The sequence below is a fragment of the Eptesicus fuscus genome, chromosome 23 (assembly GCF_027574615.1).
Source record: "Eptesicus fuscus isolate TK198812 chromosome 23, DD_ASM_mEF_20220401, whole genome shotgun sequence".
NCBI lineage: Eukaryota > Metazoa > Chordata > Mammalia > Chiroptera > Vespertilionidae > Eptesicus > Eptesicus fuscus.
Window position 1 is genome coordinate 10,725,573 of NC_072495.1, and position 24,941 is coordinate 10,750,513.

Below are 24,941 nucleotides of genomic sequence, written 5' to 3' on the forward strand. Positions count from 1 at the left end.
AACCAGCTAGGGCCAGCCTGCTCTTGTGTGGCTCCCAGAGCTCTGGCCTTGTGGCCCGTCCCCCCCCCCCGCCACCCAGAGCCACCTCTGCCAGGGCTGCAGAGTTCCTGAAAAGAAAGCGAGCCTGGCAGCACCTGAGAACGCTAATGGACATTTGTTTTTCTTGCCAAGAGAAAAACAATTGCTTATTGATTGCCACTCCAGGCCAAGGACACCAAACCTCCTCCCACCCGCACCCTCCACCCCCGGAAAAGCTGCTTTTAATCAGTCTCCCTGACAAGCTGGCACCTGGCCTAGCCTTGGCCTTGGCCATTGAGGTCTGGAGGAGGGAGGAGAAGAGATATACCCTGGCCGAGACTGACTGGGCGCCTGGGTGCTGCAGGGCAGGTGTGTCTGGGTCTCAGATCTCAAGGCCACCTGGAGGCCACTGGTCTGCAGTGAGACCTGGCAGGCAAGGGCTTGGACATCCAGCCTGACAATAATAGGAACTTCTGCCACAGACCCCGGCAAGAGTGGAGGTCACAAACCCTGTAAGGTATCAGGCCCTGTGAGGATTTGATGGAACTTATCAACACACTCCCCAAAGAGGAAAAAGTACACAAAGACAATGGTTTGCATAACAACAGCAATAGCTAACATCCAAATGAGCACTTACCATGCACCAGCAAGGCTAATGGCTCTGCCGGGGTCACGTAACCCTCCCAGGCCCCCTGTGGGGAGAGGGAGGGACCGCTAAGCGATTCCAGGGCCCCAGAGTAAGAGGACCTCTCCGCATAGATGCTAAGGTTGGACAAAATGCCAAGAGGCCTCTCCCCTGAGCCTCCTGCCCCAACCCTGGGTCCTTCCCCCAGCCCCGAAGGCCTTCCCCACCGCCCTTGGCTGGCAGCCCCGAGCTCCCCTTCCCTCTCAGAGGGCAGCACAATTGAGCAACCAGACCCTTCCTGGAGCAGATGAACCCGGGCTCAGGGCCAGGATGAAGGGAAACGCTCCTTCCTCTGCCAGGAAGCCAAGTGGCACAGGCCTCGAGGAAGCACATTCCCATTTCCTGGAGCCGTTTCCAACCTGCACCTGTTCACCAAATGCAGAGGCCACCGCGGGAGCCACAACGCAGCCAGTAGCCAGTGAGTGTGCCAAGGTCTTGCCGGAGACAGACAGACAGACAGACAGACACACACACACACACACACACACACACACACACACACACAGTGCAGGGCCCCCAGAGCCAGGGATGACATCCTTCCTGGGATAGCAGGCATGGCTAGCCATATCCTCTCTCATGTGGGGAAACTGAGGCCCAGGGAGGTCCTCACCCATGTGTTCTTTCATCAAGTAATTATTGAGGACCTACTATGTGTTGGACAAAAAAAAAAACATACTTTCTTTTTTAAATTTGATTTTAGAGATAGAGGAAGGGAGAGGGTGAGGGAGAGAGACGAGAGAGAGAGACATCTATGTGAAAGAGATATTGATTAGTTGCCTCCCAGACCAGGGATGGGTGGTCCCCTGCTCCAACCATTTCATCTCACCGAAGGCCCAGAAAGTATAAAGATTTGCCCAAAGTCACACAGAGGTACTAGGCAGAGCTAAAATTGATCCGAGGTTTTCAGGAAGGGACTAAAAATTACCGGTGCCGTCTTGCAATGTCCACATATTGTGCCCAGGCTGGGCCAAAATCTCTCCTCAGGGGGAGCCCCGTCTTCTGCCTTCCTGAGACACGGCCTGTGTGAGGGGAGAGAGCCAAGCACAGCGCCTCACGGTGCTCGGAAAGAAATGCACAGGATCTGGGCACGGAGACCCTGATCTGACTTCGCTTAGGAGATCTGTGGCTCCGCCTTTCTTGTTTATTGATGAACTCCATGTTCTAAAACTTTCTAGATTACCATTGGCACTCCATACATATTGGCTAGAGGTCATTGTTTCGTGCACCCCAAGGCCACTCAGAAAGTCAGAAGCTTCCTTTAGCTGGTCTGTGCTCCTTTCGTCTGATAGCTGGCCTGATTTCTGTCTGGAAGCCCATCCTTCCGTGTGAAAGGTGACTCCCTGGAGCTGTCTGCACCATCAGCTTCAGTGGTTCCCGTACAACTGGGCATCAGCTGCTCTGGTCAAGTGATGGATTCAAGAGTAGTTGTGTGATCCAAGTCAGTCTACCAAGTCTAATTTTAAGGTTTTTGTAGAAATATTAACAAAAAAGAATGTCTCTTTCTGTAGAACTTAGCGCAACGAGGATATACTTCTAGAGTTTCAGGGGTTGAGGAGAACCTGGCCTTAGAATGAAGTTGACTGAGAGGGAAGAGAGGCAACAGATAGAGAAGAACTGAGATAGGAGACATTGTTTGGGTACCTGGATCCAGCCATGCCTGAAGCCCACATACCACAGGAGTTTTTAACTACATGAATCAATAAACTCCCATTTTTGTGTAGGTTAGTTTGGGATTGGTTTTCTGTCACTTACAACCAAGCATCCTGACTGACAGATGACACAGGCAGATGACACAGGGAGGATTGACAGAAAAGCTTCTTCACAGCCCGGCCAGGTGGCTGTTGGTTGCAGCATTATCCCATATACCAAAAGGTTGCAGGCTCAATCTCCCGTTGGGGAGGCAACCGATCGATGTTTCTCTCTCTCATCCATGTTTCTCTCCCTCTCTCCCTTCCACTCTCTCTAAAATCAATAAGAAAACATATCCTTGGGTGCGGATTAAAACATCTCTTTCTCTCTCTTTTTTTTTTTTTTTTAAAAAAAAACACAAAGCTTCTTTACTAAGCTCCCTGCCAGATGATCAATCAGTTCTCTACACCTGAAGGCTCCAACCAGGCCAAATTGCCAGGCAGCTGCAAGACAGCCTTCGCTTCAACCAGTAGTTCCAAAGTCTGTCTGTCTGTCTCTCTCTGTCTCTCTCTCTCTCTCTTCCTCTGTCTCTCTCTTTAATCTTAAAAAAAAAAAAAAAAAAATTTAAATCAAGGATGGGGAAGGACTGAAGAACAGGACAGAGTGAAGAGAAGAAACTAACCAGCTCTTTCCAACACAAGAACTGCATCGCTGTAGCAGCTGCCATGGTGGCTGTGGATGCAGTAATGGTCATGGCTGCCTTCCTGAGTGCTCGCCAAGCGCCAGGTGCTATTCTAAGCACTCCGCGTGTATCATCTCATTTAATCATCACAGCAGCTTTGCGTTAGGTACTGTTATCATGCCTCTTTCACTGGTGATGGGACTGAGGCACAGAGAGTCTGAGTGACTTGCCCACCGTCACACAGTGCTTTGGGAGAAATCACAGGCTCCTGGAGAGGTAGACCTTTGTGACCAGCAGCACAACCCCCAAGTCATGTGACCTTGGGAACAATACCCACCTCACCCAGGACACAGGCCCCTGCACACAGTATGTGCTCCCCAAATGGAAGCTGTTGCCAAGAAAGCACTTCAGTGGCTATCAAGTTCAAGCCCCTCAATTGGTTTTAATTTATATGAAAACAGAAATGTTTTCTCTCTCATTCCCACCACACTAACTTAACCCTGCATCTTCCCCTCTGTTGTCCACAGGCATCACTTTCTCACAAAATAAATGTAATTACAGTATCATGTCGCATCCTTGCTCGTTTGCGTCATAAGAATCTGCACGCTCTCTCAGCTTTCAGAACCAGCACGCCAGGGCTGCAGACGGGGTTGCTGCGACCCAGGAAGGTGAAATGACCTCTCCGAGGCAGCTGAGCAGGTTGTGGGCTGGGCCCGAACAAGAACCAGGTGTCCTGACCCCTGAAGCCCTAGTTCCCTGCAGCCCTGGATGCTTACGGAGCAAGAAGTTCAGCTGTCTTAAGAGTTGCTAGGCAGCTACTGTTCAGTCGAAGACGCAGCACTACGGAGAGGGACCCCAGTCAAGCAGCCAGGTATCTAAAGACAGGTGTGTGCTGGTGGCCTTGAAGAGCGAGGAAGATGACTGTGGGGTGGGGTGGGGTGGGGGTATTTGGAAAAGGGAGGTAGGAACCATCTCCTTCCTCCCTCCCTCCTTCCCTCCCTCCCTGCTTCTCTCCTTCCCTCCCTCCCTCTTCTTTTCTCATTGAATCCCTCCCAATCTTTCACTGGCCCAAAACAAGAGGCAGGGAAACTGGAATTGCAATTTGTGACGAGAAGAAAAATACTTCAACTCTAACATGCTGCAGCTTAGCAAGTCAGAGAGAGAGGGGGCCAACTCAGAATCCACAGAAATCCACAGGCATCGGCACCCTGCCACCTCCCATGGCCCTCCTCCCTCCCTCTTCCCTGCTTTTGGGGGTGATGTTCAATCTAGCTTCTCCTCTCTCCTTCCCCAGCCTCCAGCACAAAGCAACCCCAGCCAGGGGCAAAGAGGGGCTGGGAGTGGCTCTGGGGTCCAGACCCCTGTCCGCCACCCCTGGACCTAAAGGGTGGGAGAACTGTCTGGGATGAATCTAAACCAGACGTCCTCAAACTACGGCCCGCGGGCCACATGCGGGTATTTTTGCCGTTTTGTGTTTTTTTTTACTTCAAAATAAGATATGTGCAGTGTGCATAGGAATTTGTTCATAGTTTTTTTTTAAACTATAGTCCGGCCCTCCAACGGTCTGAGGGACAGTGAACTGGCCCCCTGTTTAAAAAGTTTGAGGACCCCTGATCTAAATGAAAATTTCCACCAGAGGTACTGAAGGTAAAATCCCAAAGTACCTTTAAGAAAGCATAAGGGAGGTGTCCTTCCCCCAACACCCTGCCCCCCACTCAAACCACTGGTTCCCCATTTAAACTCGGGCAGCAAAGGCTTATCTCGGGCACCACCCACAATGCCCCTTCCCGCCCACTTGCTTCCTACCTTGTGTCCCAGCCACCAAGAGGTTGGCCTCCCAGCGCCCCTACCTCCTACCTCCCATCTCCTTAGGGGACAATCCTTCTCTCCCCTTAAATTTGCAATTAGCATGTTTCTCCCACTGCCATCTCGCCACTATTTACAGAAGCCAACAGGATAAAAACAGACAACATAAAAATAGTTTCCCAGCAGCTTTCAGGATAGGGAGGGGTGGGGTGGGGGTGGGGGACCACAGACTCTTGGAATTTTCTTTCTCTCCTTTTCAAAATGGAAAAATGCTAGAATCCGTTCTCTCTTCCAAAGCACTCCCCAGCAGTTCAGACCACTCACCTGGGAGCTCCCTGGGGACAGAGACCAAGTGAAAGCTCACCAGAGTTTCAGCGCCCGTACCCCATTCTGCCCTCTTTCCATCAACTACCGAGCCTCCTTCCAGCCTTCCAAAGACACAAGCCAGTCAACAACACAAAACCCTGGCTTTTCTCTGTGCTTAAAATGTTTCATAATTGAATACAAAAAATCCATCGGCAACACTACAAACACGTTGAAACTGAAAACATCAGTGGCGAAAAAAATCATTCCTTCTTCAGTTTGGTCACAAACATCACCCAGCAGGGAATGCCAGAGCAGGGGGGTGTCTTCCCTGCGAAGACTCACCCACTCACCTCCTTTTAAATATGCCTTTTTTTTTTTTCTTTCTTTCATTTTGTTGAGGAAGGGATCCAATCAGGGAAGAAGGAAAAAAACTACTCGTTCAAACTCTTATTTTTTCAGAGAGCAAAACCATTCGGAAATTATTTCTATGCATAACCTCCTGGAGGAGGCGACGTCCACTCCGTGAGAAAATGGGCAACCTTTGCCAGCATGACCAGGTCAAGAGAGCCTGTCAGGCCCTGGCTGGTTTGGCTCAGTGGAGAGAGCATCGGCCTGCGGACTAAAGGGTTCCGGGTTCAATTCCAGTCAAGGGCACGTGCCCGGGTTGCGGGCTCGATCCCCAGTGGGGGTCGGGGAGCGTGCAGGAGGCAGCCGATCGGTGGTTCTCTCTCATCATTGATGTTTCTATCTCTTTCCCTCTCCCTTCCTCTCTGAAACCAATGGAAATATATTTTTAAAAAAAGAAAAAAAAGAGAGAGAGAGCCTGTCAGGAAACCATACCGATCCCCGGGGACCTGAGCCTTGATTTTTCTCATCTGTAAAATGGAGCTAGCGCGGCCTACCTTGAGGGCAGCTGTCCAGTCGATCTTCTATATCAGGCGTGGGGAACGTCCGGCCCCGCAAATCATTTGGTCTGGGCCCTGCCAAGGCATTAGGGGTGAGTTAATTAAATGTTCAACCAAATATAGCAGACTACATTTTAAGTTGATAATTTTGTATGACCCGCAAATGACGTTATAAATATCCAAATGGCCCTTGGCAGAAAAAAGGCTCCCCAGCCCTGTTCTATATGAAAGTGCCCAGCATACAGCTTTGGCTCATAGTCAAGGCCCCAAAGAGTGGGAGGGGTGGAGGGGCTGGTCTTTTCTGGGCTTCCCCCCACCCCCACCCCCCCCACCCCACCCCACCCCCCTCCCCCCGCTCAGTTTTCAGGATGCTCAGCTGCTTGAATGGGCATCAAGAGAGACTGACGTGTGACTCCACCCCTGGCAGCTGAGTTAGGGCACGGTCTACCAAAGGTAAATCTGAAATAGCGTTTGCCCAGATCTTTCTTTGTGTATTTACTTACCTGTCAAAAGTGTCCCAAAATATACACCAGTGAAATTAGTTGGGGGCCTACACTTGACATATCATGGTGGCTGAAAAGAATGGACCTAAATGACATTGAGACTCCCTGAAGCTCGGCTGACATGGCTCAGTGGTTGAGCATTGACTTATGAACCAGGAGGTTGAGGTTCAATTCCTGGTCAGGGTACATGCCCGGGGTTGTGGGCTCAATCCCCAGTAGGGGGCATGCAGAAGGCAGCTGATCAATTGATGTTTGTATCTCTCACCTCCTCTCCCTAACTCTCCGAAATCAATAAAAATAAATGTTTTTTAAAAAGGACTCCCTAAAAATCATACTCATGTAATACTTGTGCACTGCCCCTGGGGGTGGTGGGCTTAGAAGGGAGCTATGATTCCTGAGGAAGAGCAGGTGGGGATGAAATTAAGGTAGTCCCAAAAACCTGGTTCCAGGAAGCTGATCCCCAATTGATTTCAGAAAATCTTTCTTCTATCATCCTCTCTGTGCAAATGGAATGACAAAATAATATCCTATGCCCAGAGGTTTATTAACTGGGGGCTGCGGAGGCAGAGGGATTAAGTGGCCTCAAGAAGCCCTCATGGTAGAAAAAAAAACAAAAGCGTCCAGCCACAGATGAATAGAGAAACAAAATGTGGTCTGTCCGCACACAGGAGTATTGCTCAGCCGTAAATAGAAAGCACTGATATATTCCACGACTTGTAGGAACCTTGAAAATACTATGCTCCATGAAAGAAGCCAGACACAAAAGGCCCCACGTTATCATCAGGTCGGCGGGGTAACAAGCACAGCCCGAAAGAAGAAAAGCCCATTCCATAAGGAAATTTTCTCAACTTCCGGGAAAGAAGGCAGAGAAACGCGGGCAAGGCCTCCTGCAGCCTGTGGAGCCAGGCCTCCCCAACCCGGTCCGAAGAGAGGAGCTACTGGGGAAGCAAAACATCTGCCAAAAAATAGCAATCCGAGGCCCTCTGGCCCAAAGGAAAATCTGAAATAGCGTTTGCCCCAAAACTCCAGGATCGGGAAAGGAAATGGGAACCACATGCTACCCACAGCCACAAGAAGAAGGCATGCCAGGGAGAAGGTCACCAGGGACCCCAAACAAGTTACTGAGCTCCACCGAACCCCTCCATAAAATGGGTTCGTGGTGGAATTCGGGAAACTCTGTGGTCCATGTTAAAATTTGAGTTCAAATGCCAAGAAAGTAGGCTTGGCCCACCCCACCTGGCACCCCCCATCCCTTCCTCCTGAGGGAGGTCCCTCCCCACCCACCAGCCCATGAAGGAGCCGGCAGAAAGTTTTCCTAGGGAGACGGGTCATGCTGTCCCATCTCCCTCCCCTCCTCCTCCCATCCAAACTCCACTCTTTAGCCCGTTCTTCAAGGGTCTGCACAAATGACACCTCCTTCAGGGAGCCTCCTGGACTGACACCCCCCACTGCCCTCTGCTCCCTTCATTCCCACAACACTTATTCCTCCAGGAATTTCTCAACAGGGGTACTCCTGGCGTTTAAGACAGGGCAATTCTTCATGTCTGCCAAAGATCTGGCCTGCTTGGAGGACATTTGGCATCCCTGGTTCCTGCTCCCCAAAGCCAGGCGTGCTCAGCATCACATGAAGAATAGCCAAAAGTCGCCCCACACTTTCCCAAACACTAGCCGGGAAGTTGGGACCACCCCTGATGAGACCTGCAGTTATTAGTAAATATATTCGGCTACCAGACCATTAACAACCTGGGGGGGAAAAAGACAAGCCTAAGCTATCAGCATCCCCACCAGGCCTGCTTGGACCTGTGTCCTCACAGGCTGGTTTGCTAAACAAATCTGGACTCCTCAAGAAGCTGAGGGTTGCCGAAACCGGTTTGGCTCAGTGGATAGAGCGTCGGCCTGCGGACTGAAGGGTCCCAGGTTTGATTCCGGTCGGGGGCATGTACCTTGGTTGCGGGCACATCCACAGTGGGGGGTGTGCAAGAGGCAGCTGATGGATGTTTCTCTCTCATCAATGTTTCTAACTCTCTATCCCTCTCCCTTCCTCTCTGTAATAAAATCAATAAAATATATTTAAAAAAAAAAAGAAGCTGAGGGTGGCCTTGCAAGAGTCCCTGCTCTAGAACAGGTGATCAAGTACAAAGGCTCTAGGACCTGACATATCTGGGTTCACTGTGTAACCCCGGGCAAGTTACTTAACCTCTCTGAGCCCCTCCACAAATGGGGCTAACTCCTAGCAACACTGCAGGATTGTTTCAAGCCTCAATCTTCTCATCTCTACAATGGGGATAAAAGTCTCAAGTCTCATAGGATATTTTTAGACATTAAGTGAGATCATGCAAATAACACACAGCAGAGTACTTAGGAGCTCATCAAATGGTGGCCGTTTTTTATTTTAAAACGTGTCGTGTGCTCTCTGCAAATGGCTGCTTTCTATATAGAAAGGGTTTATGAGAGCAATCTAAATGGAGGGTCCAGGCTCAGCAAGAAGCTGCATTTGCATAGCACATACACTGTTTATTCTTAAATTGCATGTTTTTGTGGGGTGGCTTGGTGCGGGTCTAGCTCTCCCAAAGCCCTCCCCTTCCTATGGCCCTGCCTCCCCCTGGGAACGAGGATGCCTGTGAGGACACAGAGCTATCCTCTTCTTCGCTGGAGGGCAAGCATAGCCAGGAGAGGGGAGTAGTAACTGACTGCACCGCTCTAGGGCACAAGAAGTTTCTATCCCTAGGACTGTGGGGACTACCAGACGGAGGAAGGCAAAAGTTGCCTCCAAGGAGGTGGGCACTGCATGTCCCACCCTGAGGCCAGCATGCTCCCCTCTTGCCCACCCAAACTCCACCCCCCTGCCCCAACCTTATGGGGGACATAGGAGGGGCTGAAGTGCATCCTCTTCAGCACCAACTGAGAGCAGCCAGGATGGCTGGCAAAGATGTGAAAACACCCTACTTCCCAGACTAGGCAGTGCAGGCGATGGGGAGCCAGGAAAAGGTCAAGGCAACCCAGGCATCAAGACCCAGTGTTGTGGGCTGAGCCCGGCATCCCCGCGTCCTCAGAGTCAGGCAGAGGATGCCGGTGAAGGCACCTCTCTGCACGCACGGCTAGCGTGCTGCGGCCCGAGGTGAATTTAGGTCAAAAGGACCAAGGCGGTGAGGTTCCAGCCTAGAGACTTGGGGAGGGGGGCGGGGACAAAGGGCCGACAGAGAGGCAACGGTCCCGGCCCCACAACTGCTAGCCCAGGGTCGTGCTGCCAGGTGTCCAACTTCCCAGGGCCGGCGTTTGCCCCCAGGACTAACGGGGTGCGGGGGTGGGGTGCTCCAATTCCCTGGGCCCTCTCCTCCCCTGCGCGCTCCAGCTACCCCCACCTGTCAAACGCGAGGCGGTGGGCCTAGGCTGCCTCGGGCCCCGGTGACCTCGGTTCCAAACTCCGGGACCGCCCCTGCTACCCCGGGCAGGGCCCTGTCCCGCCGCCGAGAGGCCACCCCGAGGCCCCGGCACTCAGAGGATGCGGAGGAAGGGGCGCCGGCGACCTCGCCCCCACGTGGCGGGGCGTGAGACAGCGCACGTGGGGTCCCCTTAGTGGAGGGGACCTGGGGCCGACCTCAGGGCTTTGTCTGCAATCCCGGCAGTGGTCGCCCCGCCCCGAGGCCGAGGTCGCCGAGGGGGCCGGGGTTGCGGTGGCTGCATCCCCCGCTCGCTACCCGGCTCCCGCCAGCTCACCTGGGCTCCGCGCCGCCCCTGCTGCCGCCGCCGCCAAGGCCGCCGCCGCCTCCCGCGCTCTGCACCCCTGGCTCGGCTGGGCTCTGCTCCGCTCTGCGCTGCTCCAGCCGGCGCGCGGGGGGCGGGGGCGGGAGGAGCCGCCCGGGTCCCTGCACGGGCGCGACGCCGCCCCGGGCTGCGCGGGGATTGGCCGGGGCCGCTGGAAACCCGCCCGCGCCCGCCGCTCTCGGCGCGTCCCCGCCGTTTGGCCCGGCGCGGGGGAGGGCGAGGAGGCGGGAGCCCGCAGAGACGAAAGTAGCAGCGCGGCGGAAAGAAGAAGAAAAGGGGGGAGGTGGAGGGGGTTGCGGCCGGGCCGGGAAGCGGGGGGAGGAGGCCGCGGACCAAGGAGGGTGGGAGAGACCCACCGAGGGCACGAGCGCGGGAGGCTACGCTGCAACTTAGGCCCCGCCCGCCGCGCGCACCTGCCCCGGTTCTCCCCGTGGCGGCCGCGGCACCCTTCGGGAGGTTGGTTTAGTTTTGTTTAGCCAAACACGGGAACTGCAGGGTGGCGGCTGACACCCATTTGGGGGAACCCCCTTCCACACCCACCTCCCCTCCACCCCCCGTCACTGCTCAGGGCCCGCCCTCAATGCTGGGGGATCGTGTACCTCCCCCCCCCCGCCCCCCACTCTACCTGGATGTACCAAACTACTCGAAACCAATGAAGTCTGGCTTCCTCCGCCGAAGACTGCTTAGATGCTTTGTATGGAAAACCTTCTTCCCAAACGGCCACCCCTTTCAGCGTCCTACTTTCCTGAGCCTTGGTGTGTGTTTAGGGTCCCAGCTGGGTGTCAGCGCTGCCGGGCAGGGGAAGGAAAGACAAGGACTGCCAGACCGCCCGCCTTGGGTGGTTGGGGAAACCCAGTCCTGAACCGAGAGCTACCCAGGGCGTGTCTCACGGACGCTGCCAACCAACCAAAAGGGGAATCAAGAGTTTAAAAGGGAGTCGAGCCAAATTAATGAAAGGTTGAAAGTCCTCTTGTCATCGGAGTGGATTTGCAGGACGTTTAGCTTGACTGGTATTTCCAGGCTCCCCGGGCGCTTACAAACAATCTAGAGCGTTCCAATTAGATGAGCACCCCTCCTGATGTTATTGGCAGGCAAGCATTTGTGGGGAATAGAAAGGGCCTGGGGCCCAGCGAGCGTGGCTCAGTGGTTGACCTAAGAACCAGGAGGTCAAGGCTGGGTTCCCCTTCAGGGCATATGCTGGATCCCCAGTGGCGGGCGGAGGGGGGGGGGGGGGGGGAGAGGGGCGTGCAGGAGGCAGCCTATCAATCATTGATGTTTCCTCTCATCATTGATGTTTCTCTCTCTCCCTCTCCTTTCCTCTCTGAAATCAATAGAGAGAGAGAGAGAGAGAGAGAGAGAGAGAGAGAGAGAGAGAGAGAGAGAGAGAGAGAGACACCTGGGAACAACCATCCTAACAGATCATCAGGGGAATAGATCAATGAAACATGTTATAGTCATTTGATGAATGTTGTCAAGTTTTATGCCTTTTACTTATAAATGGATTTGAAGCAAATAGCAAAATGTTGTCAACACTGAATGGTGAATACATAATTCTGTATTTTTCTATTTTCTTCCCCCAAAATATGTATTGGGGCTGACAGGGAATATTCTGAATGTGTCTAATTTTGTGACAGAGGTCAGCAAACTTTTTCTGTAAAGGGCCAGCAAATATTTTAGGCTTTGCAGACCATGTGTCTATTGGCAAAAACTCAGCCATTCTAGCAGCCCTAGACAAAAGAAAATGAATGTGTGTGGCTGTGTTCCAATGAAACTTTATTTACAACACTGAACGTTGAATTTCACATAATTTTCAGATCACAAAATATTGTTTTGATTTTTCTTCAAACACTTAAAATGTATAAACCCTTCTGAGCTAATAGGCCCCATGAAAACTTGTTGCATGCCAGATTTGGCCTATGGGCAATAGTGCTTTACTAAAGAAACCCAAATAGATACTGGTTGATGCCTTTTCCTGTTACATGTTAAAATATACAATTCTGTACGTTTACATCGTGTTACTGAATTGCCTGTGTTTTATTAAACTAGCAAACAGGCAGATACTTAGTTATACTAGTACGTACAACTGTGAAAGTTAGAAGCCAATTATGTGAGAAAGGTAAAAAAGAGTCCATTCAAATCTAAACTCTTGCCCAAAATCAACTTCTTTCTGGAAGAATTTCCTTAAACGCTGTGATCCGGGCCCTCCTTGTCCTCTCTCCTCTCTGATTTCCTATAGCAAGGACTGTACCATTTATTTGATGTTCAACTACCCTGTCATGATTCTTTACTTTTAAAAATATATATATTTTTTTATTGATTTCAGAGAGGAAGGGACAGGGAGAGATAGAAACATCAATGATGAGAGGGCATCATTGATCAGCTGCCTCCTGCACGCCCCCCCTGGGGATCGAGCTTGCAACCCCAGCATGTGCCCTGACTGGAAATTGAACTGTGACTTCCTGGTTCATAGGTCGACGCTCAACCACTGAGCCACGCTGGCTGGGCTACTGTTTACTTTTCACTAATGCATTCTGACTTGCCAATAGAGCTATAAATTCCTGGAATATAAATAGGTACTACAGCTGATTCATTTGTTTACATTCAGCTTTGTGGTTGAAAACAGTGTGGAGTCATGCAGACCTAGTTCAGATCCCAGCTTTGATAGTTATCAGCTCTGTGGCCTTGGACATGTGACTTTGGTTTCATCAGCTGTCAAACAGGGATAATAAACCTAGGGCACAGGCTGGGCTTGGGGTGTAAATACAATTGTGTGCGTAAAGATCATAGCTCAGTGCCTGGCATATAAACACTCAGAGGCATTTGGTAGAGAGCAAAAGCCCCATCAACCATGTGCCTTTCTTATTAAAGTGAATTAGAACAACTGGCAGAGAACATCACAAGGGTCTTTCATTGACATTCAGCCCCTCTTGTGTGATAAGAATCATCCCACTCAAAAATCATATTCTTCTCAGCAACAGGAGAATAAGAATTGGCTTTGCTTTTTGAGGCTTCCCCTCCAGGAACACCAGAAAAAAAAACTATGCTAGGCAAACAGAGCTTGTTGTCTTGACAAGAGAGTGCCAAGAAAATAAGTAATCAAAGCATCCGAATCTTCTTAAGAAAACTTGGATAGTTACAGAGAACTTGAAAAGTAAGACTTTAAAAGTATCTCACCCATTAGGACAGAGCTCCTGACAAGGCTCTGTCCTCTCCTTCCTGAACGGTTCGGTATTCTACCGTGTTGTTCACTGAAGGTTCCACCTCCCAAACCTTGAACATCCAGGTAGAGACATCAGGATTAATCACACCATTATTCACTGAATTCTTTCCCAGTCAACAGGACAATAGAAAAATGCTGGACAAAAAAAAAAAAAGGACCCTGAGAAGTTTGAATCCAGCAGGCAGTGAGGTTGGTATGTTTGTTAGTCCCAGACACAAATAACAGTATAAAAGGGGAAGTCAGCGGAGGCATAGACGAAGTTCTTCATTTGTCTTAGGTGTACTATGAGAAAGAACAAAATCAGTGTAACCACCAAAAACATCAGGACAAATTTTAAGACACTGTGAACCAGTAGAAATGTTCAGGATATGAAGGTGAACACTAAGGAGGTCTGGCCTACACTAAGTATTATCAGTTTGTGTTCAACAAACTGATAAAGAATATTCACAGAATCAGTGCAGTACTTCTCCAAACTCTGGGAACAGGCAGCTCTAGGGTAATGCACCCTCTAGGTTGGATTCTCAGCTCTGGAACCTACTAGCTGTGTGACTTTGGGGGAGCCACTGACTTAACCTCCTGATGCCTCAGTCTATATCTGTTAACTGGGGTTAATGCTATTGCTTACCTTTTAGGATTGCAGTGAAGATTAAATGTGGTGATACACATAAGTAACTTACAATAGGGCGCTTGGTAAGTGTCAAGCTATTTGTTCCCACTGCCCCAGGGCTGGAAACACTCAACACCAAATCTGCCGGGTAGAAATCCCACCATGCCAAGCCACTGGGTCTGTCACCTTTCTTCTCCTCCCCTTTGAGAATACATCCCAAGATCTCTTATAAACCAAATGCCCACTGGCTACTTAGCTGCAATTTCCTCCTCACCAAATCCTTTCCCCCATTTAACCAAATCATCCATTTTGATACTCCTAATTATACCAGTCTGACTCTTACTTCCCCCACCAGGAAAAAAAAAAAAAGAAAGAAGCCAATTAGCTGTAACCCAGACATGTTCTGAGTTTGGGGATCACTGATGTTTCCAACTTTCCTTTTAACCCACTATAGGCCCTGACAACAAATCGAAGTCACAGATGTCGGGGAGCCATGGCCTCTTGATGTTAGCTTTGGATTCCATCCTGCCAGGATGAACGAGCAATCAGAGAGCAGAGTCGGGCATGCAAACTGCATTTGCACAGGGCTCTTTGCATTAAGGGCCCTTTGCATTCTGTATTAAGGCTCTGCTTAATATATAGGCCTTGTATTTTTACTTTGCACTGGGCCCCACAAATGTAGCCAGTCCTGGTCAGGTTGGCTGAATACCTGAAGGGTCAGCTGAGCAACCTTGCCCCACCTCTTGGACCTTCTTACACTGAGGCAGAGGGATTAAGATCACTTCTTAGATTGGGAGGATCTAATCAATGTTTAAATACATTGAATATATTTGGAAGAATAAAAAGAAACTGATATAGTTATGGTAACCTCTGGGGAGGAGGAATTCTTTTACTATACAGCCTTTAAGAATATTTCATTTTTACCCTCTACATATGTAACCTTTCAAATTTAAGGAAAGATTTTTAAACATCAACATACCAATTAATGTCTCTATCTCCACATTGAATCTCTTGTTTCCAGAGCAGCCATCTTTGGCCAGCAAACACACTCTAGTGAGTGGGAGTCGTTTTACTCTGCTTCAGAGAGCTTTGGAGATAAATTATTTCCCATCGGAAGGTTTAAATTGAACAGAGAAAGAGCCAATGATAGAAGCTGCAAAATTTGGTTGGTGTCTTATTGCTGTTTTGGACTTGAAACAGGGGTTTTTCTGTGAACACTCAAGGATAGCAAGTTCATGAACAGAAAGAGCAATGACCGGCGTCTGCTTAATTGCAGGGTAGAGTAAATTAGATGCACTGTGTGTTTGAGTGATGGCATCTACACAGCTCTGAGCTTCAGACGCTTTCTTAATTTATAATCACCTTATTCATGATGAATTCCTAGACTTAAGTTATCACCATCCCTCATATATAGTTACTAGAGGCCTGGTGCATGAAAATTCATGCACTGGAGTGGGGGAAGGGGGGTGGTCTCTCAGCCCAGCCTGACCCCTCTCACAGTCCAGGAGCCCTCAGGGGTGGGAGGCAACCCGGTGATCTGGGGAAGGCAACACCCCATCACACCTCTGCTGCTGCCACTGCTGGCAGCACAAGCCTGGGCCGGCCCTGGTTACCTGAGCCTCGGGCGGCCCTGGGCGGCTGGGCAGCCGCCATTCAAGGCTTGCCTGCGCCTCGGGGCCGGCCCTGGGCAGCTGGGGGTTGAGGGGACTGGGTGCCACCATCACTGAGGGCATGGCAGTCAATTAGCATATTCCCTCCTTATTGGCTGTGGGCGCTGCCACTTTGAGGACAGGGCAGTCAATTAGCATATTCCCAGGCAGAAGATATAAGAAAGCCAACACCAAGAGAGTGAATGAAATATGCTTGTTATTGGTCCAAAAACTATAAACACATCTTTTCCTTCCTAACTCCAGTCAGGGACCAACATGTACTCAGGAGCACACAGGGGCCTAGAAAAGCACCATTCGATCCTACAAAGCAGGAACGCTTAAGAAATTCAAGCAACAGAAACACCTGTGTTGACTGCCTTATGAGATCTACCAATATCCAAAAAGGGTTTTGCCTGAGCATATGTGTAAACAAATGTACATAATGGTGGAGAGATAGCATGATTTCTAATAAGATATTGGCAATTTTGCCCAGAAAGAACATAATCTTTAACACTTACACTAACAGGTGTTTATTAACAAAAAGTTGATGTCTTTGCTACCAGAAGGAAAAGGGAGAACAAAACAAATATGAATATTCTAGCAGCAAAATAAGACAAACGAGCCCGAATGCAGTCTATTGACAAAACGGATATAAAAAACATCATTTAGCCTGACCAGCATGGCTCAGTGGTTGAGCATCAACCTATGGTCACGGTTCAGTTCCCAGTCAGGGCGCATGCCCAGGTTATGGGCTCAATCACAGTGTGGGGAGTGCAGGAGGCAGCCGATCAATGATTCTCTCATCATTAATGTTTCTCTCTCTCCCTCTGAAATTAAAAAATATATATTAAAACACACACACACACACACACACAACATCATTTATGTGGAGGGAGTGTAAACAAGTCCAAAATCTTGTTCTCTGCATCATGGCCCTGCAGGGACCTTCTCACTAGAGATGATTTATCAAGGGCACCCCGTGAGAGGGCAGCTCCTGATGCAGCTGCCGGAAGAGCATCGCACAGCGGTTCCTCTCCTGGGTCTTCCCCAGAGTGTGGTAGAGTCGGGCCTGGAAGTAAACGACATCTCTGATTCGCTCTTTGCAGTCAACCTTTGCAAAATAGTTCTTAGCTTCGTTGAGGTTCTCAATGGCGGCCTCCAGAGCTGATGGAAAAGGGGGGAAATACCACACCTATTTAACTCAACACTTCACATAGTTTCCAAAATTTAATATCTACTTTTATTGATTTAACATGTCCCAGACACTTTTTAAAAAGTGTTAAATTTTGTGTTTATTAGCTCTTAAACACATATTTATCTTTTAATTTTTCAATTACAATTTACTTTCAGTATTATTTTGTATTGGCTTCAGGTGTACAGCATAGTGATTAGACCATCATCTACTTTACAAAGTGTTCCCCCTGATATTTCCAGTACCCACTTGGCACCATACATAGTTATCGCAGTATCAGTGACTATGTTCCCTATGCTGTACAGATCCTTCTATATTCAACTCTTTGAGGAGGAAAAAACCACTAGAGTCAGGTTTTATAAAGGGTCTTTAGTCTTGACTTCCTGCCGGTGCCTAATTCTACAGGGTAAATAGCCACTCATTTGCCTTCAGCCTTCATGACAAATATGCATGTGAAAGCGCTTTAAATGCTGCCTGAAATTTTAACATAAAGTTATGAACACTGAGAACTTAAATACTGTCCCAAATTTAATGTCTTTTCTTTTTCCAGGTCCTATATTTTAGAAGTTTTCTGCAATAGCATTGCCTAACAGCCTTAGTACGGCTTCCTACCTTCTGCTTTGTTTGGTGGATCATAGGAAGCTGCTGAAGCCACCTGGCACTTGGCCACCAAGAACATGGCCCGGCCTTTGTCCAGGACAGCTCCGTCAGCCAAGATGGGCTCAATGGCCATGTGGAGAAGACTTAAGGCCTGTTCTGGGATCCCAAGGATGAGCTGGAAAAGAAACATGGTGGCGTTGTACACACTCCCAGGCACTACCCCCTCCAGGAAGGGCTTCCTTCCTGGCCCTTCTCTCCTGGGCCATGTCTGGCTTAGCTTCTCCCTGACATGTACGACATTTAATGTGGACCATCCTCTTAGAAAGCATAAGGTGTGACAATCTGATTTCAGATGACAATAGGTACAGTAGGGAGTAGTTATTCACACTATGGGAAAGTTTTGTCTTCATAAAAAGATTCAACACCAAAATCCTTTAGATTGGCGATTCCAAAGGGTTGAATTAGCTGTATAAGGATCACTGGAGGAAGAGGAGACACCAAGAAAATATCTCAAAAGTATATAATAAAAGAAACAACAGGGAATTAAAATGATATGCTAGAAAACATCTATTTAACACAAAATAAAGCAGTAATGGCGGATGTGAGGAACAAAAAAGATGTAAGACATATAGGAAAAAAATAGCAAAATAGAATAAGTCCATTCTCATGCATAATTATGTTAAATTAAGTGAATTAAACTTTTCAATTAAGAGAAAGACTGACAGAATAGATTTAAAAGAATGTAATCTTATGATTACAGGAGAAAAAATTCTCAACAAATATTAGCAAACCAAATCCAGGATCATATTAAAAGAATTGTACACCACAACCATCTGGGATTTATCCCAGGAATCCAACAGTAGCTCAATATAAAAAAAATCAATCAAGTTAAACTGTACTATTATATGTTAGCAATTCTACTCTTAAGTATACCCAAGAAAAATAAAACAATATCTACACAAAAACTTGTACATGAATGTTGAGATCAGCTATTCTTTTTTTTTTTTTAATATATTGTATTGATTTTTTACAGCGAGGAAGGGAGAGGAATAAAGAGTCAGAAACATCGATGAGAGAGAAACATCGATCAGCTGCCTCCTGCACATCCCCCAATGGGGATGTGCCCGCAACCAAGGCACATGCCCCTGACCGGAATCGAACCTGGGACTCCTCAGTCCACAGGCCGACGCTCTATCCACTGAGCCAAACCGGTTTTGGCGAGATCAGCTATTCTTAATAGCCAAATGGTGAAACAACCCAATGGTCCATCAACTGATGAATAGATAAATAAAACATGTATAGATCCAATAGAATATGATTCAGCTGTTAAAAGAATGTAGTACATGCTACAACATGAATGAACCCTGAAAAGATTTCACTAAATCAAGAAGCCAGACACAAAAGGCCAGATATTGTATGATTCCATTACATGAAATACACAGAATAAGCAAATCCATAGAGACAGACAGACGGAGCTGTCCTGGTTTATAGGTCGACACTCAACTACTGAGCCACACCAGCTGGGCATGAACTTTATCTTAAGAAAAAATTATTCAGTCTATAAATATTAAAAGCCTACTATATGTGTAGGTCCTACTAGGTACCATGGGATACAGCAGGGAAAAAACAAGTGTCCCTTCTCTCATAGCCTTTCCATTCTACAAAGGGAGATAGAAAACAAACATTAAAAAAATTTTCATTTACAAAACCTTTCAATGAACATATGACTCCCTCACTTCTTTATTCTACTCATCCCCTTGTTAAATCAAGCATAGCTCTGGGCCAGCGAACCATTAATCTGATGCACATGTCCTCAATGAAGAGGCGAGTCCCCTTTACTAAATACGCAGCCAGTGCCACTGGGAGGTGTCAGCCTGTCACCGAGTTCACAGCTCCAGATTTCCGTGAAGGGCCTGCCATGGAGACTGCATTCCCAGACTTCAATAGTGAGAAGTGAAAGCTCATTATTATCCTTTTCAAAACCAAAAAGTAGTATCAGATTTGCCAGTTCTGAGTACAAATATGTGCTAAAACAAAAACAAAACAAAACAAAGCACAGAGATCAGCTTACCTGGGCAAAAGCCAAGTTCAACACTGTTTCAGAGGCCAAGTACTGTAGTCGGTACTCCTTGGAGAGGGCCAGCGCCTGCAGGAGCACGGGCAGTGCAATGGTAGGGGAGGAAGATCGCCAATACAGCTCTGCCACAGACAGCAGGACACTGCCCACAAACAGGAGGACATGGATGAGAATTTCCACCACAAGGCACCATCTGTGAGATGCAAGAGAGACCCCCTCTTACCTGATCACCATTTCTGTGTTCCTGATTTTCTGACAATGAATCAATAATTTCTGTAAAAGCTTGTGTGCCTCTGTCATTTGATTCTGAGCCTGTAGTACAACTGCTTTTCTGCACAAACAAAATAAATATAAGTGGTTATGCTGATGTTTTGCAAGGGTTATAAGTATAGTCACTTTCAGGGTTAGAATCCCTATTTCCTCAATTACAATGTAACTGAACCCCCATAGGGAAGAACTGTGTCTAACATAATTTTTGTTAAAAGAGGAAAAAGATTGTGTTTATAAGCACAGATGTGTACACGTACACACACACACACACACACACATACACGAACAAAGTCTGGAAGTATAGATGTCACAATGTTGGTGATTATCTCTGGATGGTACTGATTTTCTCCATTCAGCTTATCTGTATTTTCTCATTTCCTGTAATAAATATGTAATAAATAGAAAAAAAGGTTTTTTTCAGCCCTGGCTGAGTGGCTCAGTAGTTTGTAGCATCATCCTGTATACTAATAGGTTGCGGGTTTGATCCCAGGTTGGGGCATGTATGGGAGGCAACCAATGTTTATCTCTCACATTAATGTCTCTCTCTCTTTTTTTGTCCGCTACCACACCCCTTCCTCTCTCTAAATATATCCTCGGTGAGATGAGAAATTTTTAAAAGAAAAAAGGTTTTTCCTAAGCTAAAGTTGATAAATTAATTCACACACAAAACATATAAGAATAAAGCCATTTGAGAATGAATTCATTCTGGGTTGGAGTTCTCCACGTTTCTTACCTATATACACCCTCAGTGCTATGAAGAGCTGTGATTCCTGTAACAAGTGAATCAGCCAAGTGATATTTGCCATCATGCATTGCTCTGTCAAACTGTATTTTCTGATCACATAGCATCCATAACTAATAAGAAAAAATATAATTAGGGACAAATGGCAAATGTTCACCTAATTATTCAACAGAGATAGAAAAATATTTGGGCTTGCTTAGCAAATATCCTTACAATTCAAACACATTTTTAGTTTTTGCTATTTAAAAAATATTTCAAGTATAGCCCTGGCCAGTGTAGCTCAGTTGGTCAGCTGTCGTCCCGTGCACCGAAAGACTGCTGGATCGATTCCCAATCAGGGCACATGCCGGGTTGTAGGCTCAATCTCTGGCAGGGGGCGTGCAGGAGGCAGCCGATTGATGTTTTGATCTCACATTGATGTTTTTCTCTCTCTCTCTCTCTCTCTAAAAATCAATAAAAAATATTTTTTAAAAATATTTCAAGTATGTGAACAAGCATTAATAAAAAACAAACACATGTGTGCGAATCATCAGCTTTGTCAAATCACAACATTTTGCTTTCTTTCCTTCAGATACTATTAAGACTACTGAAGTACTTTACAATTTCTACTCCCTTCTCGATTTTTCCAAAGTAAGCACTTGATTTGGTATCTATCATTCCCACTTATGTTCTTATACTTTTACAACACACATACTTATCCTTAAACAGTATGTAGTATGATCTTGCACGTTTTTAACTTTGTATAAATAAATAGTATCATACTGCATGCATCCTTTGACAACTTACTTTTAAGCTCAACATTATTTTGGGGGTTTACACATATTAATACAAGAAATTATAGTTCATTCCTTTTCACTAATAGTTTTCAATTATATGAATATGCGATAGCTTATCTATTCTCCGGTTGATGGGTAGTTAGGTGGTATCAATTTTTCACTCTTCTGAAAAATGCTGCAATAAACATTTTCACATACCTCTCCTTGTACACGTTTATCTCAGGTATACAGCAAGCAGAGGAAATGCTGGGTTGTAGTACATATGCCTTCACTTTAATATAGAAGCCATTTGTTCTTCAAATGGACTGTACTAGTTTACAGGCCCCACCAGGAGCCTATGACATTACTCCCTGCTCCACATTCTCATCGATATGACATTACTCCCTGCTCCACATTCTCATCGATATGACATTACTCTCTGCTCCACATTCTCATTGACAGTTGGTACTGTTAGGTATTTTACTTTTGGCCAATCTGATGGGTATGAAATATCTCATTATTATTTTAATTTGTAGTTCCCTAACCACTGGCCAGGTTGAGCATTTTGTAATCTATCTATCTGCCATACAGTTTTTTTTTCCTATAAACTGTGAATTAAATTGTATCTTTATTTTACTGTACACCTTCCTGGTTACAGCTAGAACTGCAATGGAAATTATTTCACCCTATTAGCACTACCATGGAACCACACTTCATCCTTGGGTGCTATCTTCTGTCTTGTTTCCCCGCTGGGTGCTCTGAGTTCACATCTCAGCACAGCTCACATGCAGATAGGTGCTCACACCTTATCTAACCACCTACGTGAATGACCACCCCAGGGACCAGCAGTGGGAGATTCCCAGGCCTCAATCCCTGAAGACTAAACATGGTAAGTAAGGGGAGGAAGAGAAAGAAGGCCCTTGTAACAGTTTTCTCAGCCCCTTCAGAGATGAAAGTCAGTTCAGTAAGAAACAGAAGGCCTAGGACTGCTTTATAAAGGTCATTCCCTCTGGGCACAACATCTTCCCACAAGGTTATTCAGTTCTGGGAGGGAAAGATTAGAGTTGCCAAGTACAAGACAAAATAACAAAATTGAGACCTAATTCTTGATCTATTGAAGGACATTGATAATTTCCTTTCTTATTCCTGTACAGTTGGAGATATTAAGAATACTAATTTAAAACCATGAGGGGGGGAAGTACCCTGCTTTAAATCTTTTCTCAGAGTTTATTTCTCAGGCTTCTTGAAGAGAGTTTACAGAGTCTCCTAAGTAATTACCCATGTTGACCTCAATGCATGTATGTTACAGAAAGGAAATGACATGAGAAACTGAGGGGAGACTCTTCATGAGCCCACTTTGGCAACAATACAGTAAAAACGGTCTTTTCATAAATAAATCCGCGGTCACACAAAGGGCAGGTTACCTGGGCATGCTGACTATTCGGTGGGAATCTTTCCTTCAGGTGCTTTAACACTTCGGAAGCTGCAGCGAAACAGCCCTAAACAGAAAGACAGGATGTGATGAGCACGCCCGTGCAGCCACACCTGCTGCACCACGAGCAGGGTGCGGACAGGATTCACCTTTCTTGGTGCGGCCAACCAGACCTGTCCCTGACGTGCCCAGTGCCCTTCTCAAGCGCTACAGGAAAGAACTGGCAGAGCCTCCCTTGCTCCAGAAGCCCACCGACCTGGCCACCTCCTACCTGCTCCGCGTGCAGCTCTGCGAGGTGGCAGAGCGCGACCGCAAACGACTCCGTGTTGTTCTGCTGCACGCCCGCATTCACCGACTCTAGGCTGTTCATGCTCAGCAACATCTGGGCTTGTTGCAGCGCCATGGTGCTGGGTGAGGGGACAAACAGGGACTCCCATCTATCAAGGGACCCAGGCTGGCCTCCGCCACATCCCGCACTTCTCTTGAGTGCAAATGGAAGGAAGTTAAGCCCCACTGTAAGTTCATCTCTGTGGGAACAGCTGCCTCCCAGGAAAGCGGGAAAGCACCCCGGATGTGCAGCCCCAGGGGAAATGTAGTGGTTATGGCACAACAGGGAGCTCGGAGCGCCAGACACCCTCCTCCCCATTGCTGTGGTCACGGTGTATTCATTCATTTTCATGGGTAAATTCAGACGCGATGCCATCCTGGTACCAGCTGCTCTGGCAATATATTCAGTGGCCAGTGTCTGCAGTTGTTTCAGACCACATCGTGCCAAACCATGATCTCACATACAAAAACAAGACTGGCCATATAGGCACTTCCTTTCATTATTGAATTCCTAAAAATAACAGTTTGTTTGGGTGAGAGGTGAGGTAGTGACAGGACTCCAGGATTAAAAATTGGTTCAGAAGTTTACTTCCAAGCTAGAGACGCAAAATGGAACTTAAACACAAGGCTGCAGATATTCCAGAGAACACATCCTGGGGTTCAAAGGATGCTCAACTTGAGTGACCATGGCCCATGCCTCCTGCGAACAGAAAGAGGCACTGCCCGTCTCAGAGCACAAAGGCTTTGTGCTTGGAGTCAGAGGACAACGTGGCCCGTAAGTGGCTCTGTCACTTATTAACTACACTGTGGTCTTGGGCAGATCAGAGAGATGTGTGGACTTTGGTTTATGCATCCTACAAGGGAGACTGCCAGCCTCCACTCGTCTCTAAAAGGACCCACGCCCCTATGGCCTTGACCGTCTGCCTGAAGACTGACCTGCGGCCATAGAGCCTCCAGATGGCCGTTTTCTGGGCGATGCTGATGTCGATGAGCTCTGACAGGCTGTGTTTCCAGTGCAGGAGGTCAGAGTCCTTTAGAGCATCCATCAGTTTATTTGCTGTCTTCCCAGCAAAAGCCCTCTGCTGAACTAGGGACTGTATGCCCAGGGAGGCAAGGTACTAAGGGGACAAACAGATATACCCGTGACCCAAGAGAGATTACATGACTGAGTTTGTTTTGCTCTTCAGAAATTTGGCATATTTCACATTTCAGCACATGCACAGAGACAACACTATTTAAAAGGAAAGTACCTACAGCCTGGCCCTGCCCCGTATAAAATATGTTCTTGAAAAACAGGCTGGAAGAGAGGCTGACGGTACACCGAGAAGAGCCAGGGCTCTGACATTAAATGGACCTGCACTTAAACACCGCCCTACTGCTTCCTATGTGACTTGGGGCCAGTCACTTAGCGTTTGAGCCAAGCCTCAACTTCCTTGTCTGTAAAATGGGCATCCCAGCTATCATAAAGAATTGCTGTGAGGACTAAAATGAGATAACATGTCAAACAGTGCTGGGCACATTATGTAGCAGGAGATTAAAAGAGGGTGCCTATTATGAGCATAATTTATTTTCAGTAACTTCTGGCATGATTTTCAAGGATGAAAGCTCAACTAAGATACAGCATAAATCCACAACAAAACCTGTATTTCAAAGTCTCATTTATTTTAAGGAGACACTTACCACTTTTGTCCTTATCATCAATTCTGTACATGTAACTCTCCTTCCCCAGAAATGAGTCAAGTGTACAATTTGCAGATTTGAAAAGCATATA

The 24,941-nt window shown here is 47.4% G+C and overlaps 2 protein-coding genes across 2 annotated transcripts in view; both read right to left on the minus strand.

Moving 5' to 3' along the window:
- CAMKK2 (calcium/calmodulin dependent protein kinase kinase 2) overlaps positions 1-6,075 on the minus strand; it is a 37,469-nt gene extending 31,394 nt beyond the window's left edge. Inside the window, exon 1 of the mRNA XM_028147191.2 lies at positions 6,029-6,075. The gene's annotated coding sequence lies outside the window, so the exon portion shown is untranslated. The remainder of the gene's footprint in view (positions 1-6,028) is intronic.
- A 9,932-nt stretch (positions 6,076-16,007) lies between these two features.
- ANAPC5 (anaphase promoting complex subunit 5) overlaps positions 16,008-24,941 on the minus strand; it is a 28,287-nt gene continuing 19,353 nt past the window's right edge. The window contains exons 10-17 of the mRNA XM_008142691.3: positions 24,107-24,288; positions 23,115-23,250; positions 22,836-22,910; positions 20,648-20,769; positions 19,868-19,975; positions 19,639-19,786; positions 17,580-17,742; positions 16,008-16,939 (exon numbers count right to left, since the gene is read on the minus strand). Coding sequence (XP_008140913.1) covers positions 16,728-16,939; positions 17,580-17,742; positions 19,639-19,786; positions 19,868-19,975; positions 20,648-20,769; positions 22,836-22,910; positions 23,115-23,250; positions 24,107-24,288 — 1,146 coding nt within the window. The 3' untranslated portion in view covers positions 16,008-16,727. The remainder of the gene's footprint in view (positions 16,940-17,579; positions 17,743-19,638; positions 19,787-19,867; positions 19,976-20,647; positions 20,770-22,835; positions 22,911-23,114; positions 23,251-24,106; positions 24,289-24,941) is intronic.